The sequence below is a fragment of the Gossypium hirsutum genome, chromosome D09, assembly GCF_007990345.1.
Source record: "Gossypium hirsutum isolate 1008001.06 chromosome D09, Gossypium_hirsutum_v2.1, whole genome shotgun sequence".
NCBI lineage: Eukaryota > Viridiplantae > Streptophyta > Magnoliopsida > Malvales > Malvaceae > Gossypium > Gossypium hirsutum.
The window spans coordinates 535,210-542,895 of record NC_053445.1 but is presented as its reverse complement, the minus strand read 5'-3'; the positions used below and the strand labels follow the sequence as shown (position 1 = coordinate 542,895).

Genomic DNA, 7,686 nt, shown 5'->3' with positions numbered 1-7,686 from the left:
TAAGCCATATATAAAAATCATGTGCACTATAAAAAAATTTGCACAATATGATCTCAATTTCAAATATATGATTATCACGTCAACATTCTCACTAGAAGATATCATATCAGAATAGTGATCTTACCATATGAGTCAATGCTTTCCATTGTTCTACTTTTACCAGAAAAATTAACTATGTATATTGCATATGACTTATTTCATTTCTTGTCAAAAGCACTTCTAGTTTAAATTTTATAACTTAGACTAAAAAAATGTGTGATAATATATAAAACCATTTAATTTATGGTTATTTTAAATCAACCAAGATAATTCACATTATATGATCATCTATATGATCAGTTTTGATTTAGTGTATCCTTTATTGATCAATACATTTAAATAATGTCTCGTAAATAACATTCAAATGCTAGTTACTAATATCATGATTTGAATAAAACAAATCATTAAGTATATGAAGTTCATGAGAAATAAAGAAAACTTTTGTAGTGAAAAATTCACTCACAATTTAGATAAAATAAATTAATTATTTCAACTCTAACCAAATATATATATAGTGTACCAATAAGTACATAAGTGTCGTTTTGAAAAATCATAAACTTTCATATTTGGAAGTTTACCAAATAAACATGACTATTGAAATTTGAAATCACCAAATAAACATATGTTTTTGACTTAAGGCACCAATCGAAACATTATTTTCTTGCATTGCTTAAAATTTTCATTAATTTTCTTTCTTTCTCTTTTCATGATTGTAAAAATGTATGCATATCATATATATATATATATTATAATTATGTACTAATCATAACTATGTATATAAAATATCATGTATATAATAAACTTGTAACATCCTCATAGCCGACCCGAATACTAGGTCAAAGCACTGGGATGTTATATTTGTTGTCAGAGAAACTTCGGTGATTTCACATCAATTAACCATTATAAAACACAAATTATATCAAAACACTTGCAATAACTTATGTACATGTCATATTTTATAACCAAAATATCAAATTCGTACCCTCTTCAAGCCTTGGTGATGAGATGAGATGTGTTGAAATCCCAATTTGAATCTAGAGCTTCAATTCGATCTTTCATGTATGCGTTTAAAACACACGTTAAGCTCATAAAAGCTTAGTAAGTACCCAGGAATCCAAATCTCATTTTTTTTACCTTGAATTCTATATATAAAAAATATTACTACTATTATATGACCTGAATATATCTTAATAATCAACAGAGTATATGTTAATAATTAATAGATCATTCTGTATTTATAGGATTCATTATTACCGTAATTAACTACTTTTATCTTTTCATGGATTGACAAAAATAGAACTTTTATCAATCTATCACTACATTATCACTTCACGGTTTAACATAAATTGTTATAAGAATCCTTTACTTGTCATCTCATTGTGTAACAGTAATTTTTCATCAGAATTTGCTTACTATAACTTTTTATTTTATCATTATCTTTTATTATTCAACAAAGGCTCAACGTAGACTTAACAAAATGCTTAGGATATATGGAAACAATACAGTAATGCACTGAAGTGAAATAACAGAATAGAGTAGCATCAAAGTGTTATGTCAGAATAGGACAACACTGAGTGCGTAACCATAACAGAAAGCATGCTAAGTTTTTCTTTAATGGCATGTCATCTATATCCTATTAGCTCATATCTTGTCTACTTGGGTAACCACATCAGAGTCAATTTAATTTTCTCATTTTCAAAACAACATTTGCATATTTTAAACTTATTTCAGTTTAGTCCTTTTTATCATGAAATTCACAATTTTCTGTAATTCAATCTCACTTTCACTTCATACATATATTATTCCATCACACTTTCTTACACATTCTATTTATCAATATAATATTTCACAATTTCACTACAATTTTACACTTTTTTCAATTTACTCCTTATATTTCCACAACTTAAAACAATTGTAATTTGAGTTACAATAATCATGTATTTTTGCATTCTCAGCTACATTATTCACTTATCAATTTTTTTTGTAATCTTTCATAACTTCTCAATTTAGTCCCTTTTTGTCATAAAAGTTTAACAATCATTAATTAATCATAATAATCGATTTTTATTTTTGTTACACTTTAATCACATAATTTATCTCAATATCTTGTTTCATATATCAATTTTTTATGTATTTTACTTCTATTATTTCATCCATATATTTTCTCAAGTTTGACAATTTAGTCCTTATCTTCATAAAAATTTCATATTTTTCCACAATTTCACTTTTACAATACTTTATGCATATTCCATCATCTCATGACACATTCGTTAAACTTTTATCATAATTTTCGTATTCACATATTAAATTGTTTTACATTTTATTTTACTAATTTACCACAAAACTTCGTTAAGTTTACATTTTTAATCCTTAAATAACAAGAGAGTTTATGGGTACTTACCTTTTCCAAATTCAAATAATTTGCTCTCCCTTTTTCCTCATCACTTGATTCACCTTCTCAATCTCTTTCTTCAACATCATATCAAAATATAAAATTTTTCATGAGTAATCTTCACTCTAACATCTTTTCTATACTTCTCTAACAAGATAAACTTGAAAACAATATAAAACTTTAACCTTCATACCTTGTTCTCTTGGAATCAAGTTTTAGCTTGATTTTCTCTCTCCTCCAACTTCTATTTTCTTAAATCTAAATTGATATTCGAGGAAGAGTTATAGCTAAAATGACATAAATAAAATTTATTGAGTATGTTTTATACTTTAACGTGTAACGTACACCTCGCCACATGTATAGAAAGAATACAGTTGTTTTCAGCTGATTGTTCCCTTGTTCTTGGTCATTTGAATTGTTAAAGTGCGAAGAAAAAAAATCCCTTTTTAAGAGGAGGTTAACAGAGTCCTAAAAATCACATTATTTCAATTTGAAATTTTGAAAAAAAAAATCACTACCCAGAAGAATAATTTTAGAGGTAATTTCCTTGAAATTCTCATTGTATTCTCAATTTTTCTTTCTAGTTTTACGGGTAGACTATGGCTAGAACCAGAGGAAGTGGTGTATATTTCTAAGTAACCCTTCACGATATCATAAAACAAAGAACCTCGTGGAAGAAATGAATCAAGACCAACAATTACCAACCCGCAACCCGAATGGGTTTGGGCTGAATTCTACATGGTTTGTATGTTAAGCTCGCATACCAAGTTTGCAGATTGAGCTTGCATATCGAGTTTACAATTGAGCTCGCATGATGTTAAGTATTCGCAGGAGGGGTACTTATACTCCCTTGCGAGGTCACACGTGGGATCGTGCATGAGACCACATAAACATATGTTAAGTCTAGAATAGGGTATGTGTTAGCATGCATGGAACCCATTCTAGAATATCACATCAATGAACAGTAACCATATCATATAAATATACAACCTTACCATTTAAAGAAAATAAAAAAAACTCAAGAATTTGACAAAATAAAGATTTTATACAAATGAAGAATATTTCAAATAATAAAAAACCTTACAATTTAAGGTCTTCTTTAGATAATTTTAGGTTGTTCCATATTTAATGGTTTTTCTAATGAAAACCCTAGATTTCAAGCTTTCTTCCGTGGTTAACAAGATTATTGGTATGACTAAAAAGATATAAAAATGTCTCCAAGAATTGCTAATTTCTGAGAGATAAAATAATTTAATAATATATTTTTCTTTAAAAAATTAAAATTAAAATTATATAATGAAAATAAATGGAAAACAGTCTATTAGAAAAGGAAAAAGATTATACTTTGCAAAAGGAACACAACCCAAAACTTGGGATCACTGTTTTCGCAAATCAAAAAGAGGAAATACCCAAAAATATCAATATTGGGTTTATAATTTAATTTGATTAGTATGGGTATAAAGTATATCGACTTGACATGACATGTCACGGTGGAGTGACATTCGTATTCAATCTTCCTTTTAGATCCCTTCTCTGCTTAATGTTTGGATTACGTAAGTGTTGGTGTTTTAGTATACCTAATCTAAGACATTAATTCAACATTAAACACAAGAGAGGGAGAGAAGTACTAACTACCTTTTCTTCTCTCTTAATTCAATCCAGATTCCACTAACAATACCCATTCCTGCTGCTAATATGTCTGGACGACAAAGCTTTGATTCCCAAACCCCTCGCCACCGTCACTCACTCAGTTTTGCATCTACCGACCACATTGAAATGAACAAGCCTGACTTCAAACAACTCGATCTGTTGGCTTCACCTGTTTCACCATTGCTCCCTACCCGTCTCTCTGCCAACAACAATGGAAGTACTGCAGCCCTCACTACAACATCTGGTAATAGCTCTACCTCATCCGCCGGTTCCGTTTCCAGCAAAAGCAGTACCCATTTCTCAGGGGAGTTTTCGGACAAAACTTCATCTATACCCGGATCTGTCTCAACAAACCGGAATCTTAGGCCGGGTCATAGGAGATCCGTCTCTGCTGGGCCTCCTTTAATCTACTCTGGTTCAAGCTTCAGTGGAGCAACCTCTTCTTCTTCTTCTTCTTCATCCTCTCCTGTTTGTTCTATCCCAACCACGACAAATATTTTACCCAGTGGTAACATTTGCCCGTCTGGGAAAATCCTAAAAACCATGGGCTTACGTACCTCTAACAAGACCGACACGCTTGGTGCTGGCAAAGGAAACTATGGACATGGCAGCATAATTCGCGGTGGTGGCGGTGCTAAATTGGGGACTACTGCTGATCCTGAAGAAATGAAGAAAGCTGGTAATGAGATGTATAAAAGAGGGAATTTTTTGGAAGCGTTGGCATTGTATGATAAAGCAATATCTATTTCACCGGAAAATGCTGCTTACCGAAGTAACAGGTCAGCAGCGTTGGCGGCGGTGGGAAGGTTGGGAGAAGCCGTCAAGGAGTGTGAGGAGGCTGTTAGATTGGACCCTGGTTATAGCAGAGCTCATCAGAGGTTGTCTTCCCTTTATCTTAGGTGAGTAAGTTAAATTTTCTTATTTAATTTATCATCTTGATTAATGTGATGGGTGGTTTGCTTTATTTATGTTCTCTTCGGTGTTGCTGTGGATTGGATCTGTTTAGTTTCTGTGGGCTTTTATTTCTCTCTCATTCTACCATTCGTCCTTGTTTGTTCTTTTTCATGCTCATGGGTTGTGATTTTCTATGCTGTCTCTTCTTTCAATTCTCTGTTACAATATCACTGCTATTACTTTGAGATTGCTTTGTCTCTTTGTTGCTAGCTTGTCAAGGTGTGCTTTTCATATATATGATAGATTTTAAGGGATTGTACTTTTTGTTGTCCATAATCATCTTATTATTTGATTGATTTAGTCCTTTGGCTTCTTCTATTTGAACCATTCAAGTTCTTACTACATCACTTTCCTTTCTCAATTTCCACTAAAAAGGAAAAAAGCCCTTTGAATGGATGTTCAAATTGGCAATGGATTTTGGACTGAATATTAACAAACCTCAAATTTCTTACTTCCAGGTTAGGTTTGCCTGATAATGTTAGACGCCACCTATGTTTTCCAGGGCAACAATCAGATCCAGCTGAGTTACTTAAGTTGCAGTTGTTGGAAAATCATATTAATCGATGCGCAGATGCTCGAAAGATTGGTGATTGGAAGACTGTAATAAGGGAAATTGATGCAGCAATAGCTGTTGGTGCAGACTCGTCTCCCCAGGTACGGCTCCTGGCCTTTGTATATTTGCACTAGCTAGCTGCTTATAGAAATTAAGTGCAGAATATCTGAACCTGTTGAAATGAATTCACAGCTCATTGCTTGTAAAGCAGAAGCCTTTTTGAAGCTCCACCAAATTGATGACTCGGATTCCTGCTTATCGAACATTTCGAACTTGGAGAAATATACTCCCTCTTCACAGATTAGGTACTTTGGTATGGTGGCTGAAGCTTATGCCCTTTTTGTTCAAGCCCAAGTTGAGATGGCATTGGGAAGGTGAGCTTTGAAAGATGAAGTTACGATTTATGATTTGGTATTGTTGTTGGGGTTGAGTGAAAATGCATTATAGATTTCTTGCAGATTTGAGAATGCAGTTTCTGCAGCAGAGAAGGCCAGACGGATTGATTACAACAATGTTGAAATTGCAGTGGTATTAAATAATGTGAAAATGGTAGCAAGAGCACGGTCACAAGGCAATGACTTTTTCAATGCCGGAAGATATGCTGAAGCCTGCTCTGCTTATGGGGAAGGGCTCAAATATGATAGCTCTAGCTCTGTTCTATACTGCAATAGAGCAGTTTGTTGGTCTAAACTTGGACTCTGGGAAAAATCTGTAGAGGACTGCAACCAGGCTCTTAGGATCCAACCAAATTACCTAAAAGCCTTACTTCGAAGGGCTGCCTCGAACGCAAAGGTGAAATGACGTTTGTATGGTTACCTTTTGGTGTATATGCTTTCATGTTTCATTTCTGTTGATTAGGAACTGACACATGAGTATACGTTTAGCTTGGATGGTGGACAGATGCTGTGAGAGATTACGAGCTCTTGAGAAAGGAACTTCCTGGAGACAATGAAGTAGCTGAGTCTCTACATAATGCACAGGTTGCACTGAAGAAATCCCGTGGAATGGGCGTTCTTAACATGAAAATCAGCGGTGAAGTAGAAGAAATTTCTAGCCTAGAGAGATTCAAAACTGCAATATCGACACCAGGTGAGATTGATATGCCTTTGTGTGGATTTCATTTCCTCAAGTCGGGTATCTGATTTACAAATTCAAAACTTTCAGGGGTATCAGTGGTCCACTTTAAAGTGGCAACCAATGAACAATGTGAAGAAATATCCCCATTCGTAAATTTGCTTTGTGTTCGGTATCCATCTATACATTTTTACAAGGTAATTTTGTTCTTTACTTGTTGAACGCATTCTGTCACTTGCATTCTAAACCAACTCTATGCCATGTCTCATTGTTTTGTGATTGAAGGTGGATGTAGAGGAAAGCATAGCAGTGGGAAAAGCAGAGAGTATAAGAATGGTCCCTACTTTTAAGATTTATAAGAATGGAAACAAAGTGAAGGAGATGATCAGCCCTACCCATCAGTTCCTGGAGGACTCATTGAGGAACTATATTCTATAGAGAAAAAAGTAAGAGTAAAATGAAATTGCCTTTTCTTTGTGGCTCAAGTCACCCCCACAAACAGCATTGGATGATAATTGTCCAAAGTATTCATTTCCATTTCATTTCATTTTTTTTTTTGGGTTGAAGATCATTGTCATTTCTCGATTCATACTAGGACCAGCAGTTTTACATGTGACATAATCGACTACATAATTGTTTCATAGAACTCCAGAGAGGCCAAGATAAAGCCTCAGACTCAGTGAAAATAGCTTCTTAGTTTTACATTTATGGAATTGCTTAATGCTTTTCTATATCTTTGATTTCTACTTTTGACCTGCAGTACCACTAAACCTTTTTACTTTTAAGAGAGAAAGTGATGTCCCCCATGTCTCCTATGACATGAAAAGGTGGGATAAAGTGTGGAATATAATTATTTTGTCTCTCCAGTTGGGTTGGCTGGTTGGTGGCATTGGATGTCTGCTGGATTCTAGGCTGGAAAGAAAGCTTTGTTATTAACCTTTCATTCTAATTTCTTTAGATTATTTATTCCCCTAATTTGACTCAACCTTTTGTTCTTTTACGTTTCGACTGTATTTTACACTCT

General features: G+C 33.5%; 1 protein-coding gene across 1 annotated transcript; it reads left to right on the top strand.

Annotated features, from left to right (window-relative positions):
- The first annotated feature begins 4,126 nt into the window (after window positions 1–4,126).
- On the top strand, window positions 4,127–7,395 carry LOC107888526 (inactive TPR repeat-containing thioredoxin TTL3). Its single transcript, XM_016812667.2, has 7 exons — window positions 4,127–4,980; window positions 5,494–5,689; window positions 5,781–5,962; window positions 6,047–6,380; window positions 6,473–6,677; window positions 6,753–6,859; window positions 6,948–7,395. The coding sequence occupies exons 1-7, from the start codon at window positions 4,127–4,129 to the stop codon at window positions 7,098–7,100; spliced, it is 2,031 nt and encodes a 676-aa protein (XP_016668156.1). The 3' UTR covers window positions 7,101–7,395.
- The last annotated feature ends 291 nt before the right edge of the window (window positions 7,396–7,686 follow it).

Excerpts from the sequence above, each read along its gene's own strand:
- LOC107888526 (XM_016812667.2), top strand. The coding sequence starts at position 4,127 with ATGTCTGGACGACAAAGCTTTGATTCCCAAACCCCTCGCCACCGTCAC. Across the intron at positions 6,678-6,752 it reads AACTGCAATATCGACACCAG|GGGTATCAGTGGTCCACTTT; the intron begins GTGAGATTGATA and ends CAAAACTTTCAG. Across the intron at positions 6,860-6,947 it reads CATCTATACATTTTTACAAG|GTGGATGTAGAGGAAAGCAT; the intron begins GTAATTTTGTTC and ends TTGTGATTGAAG.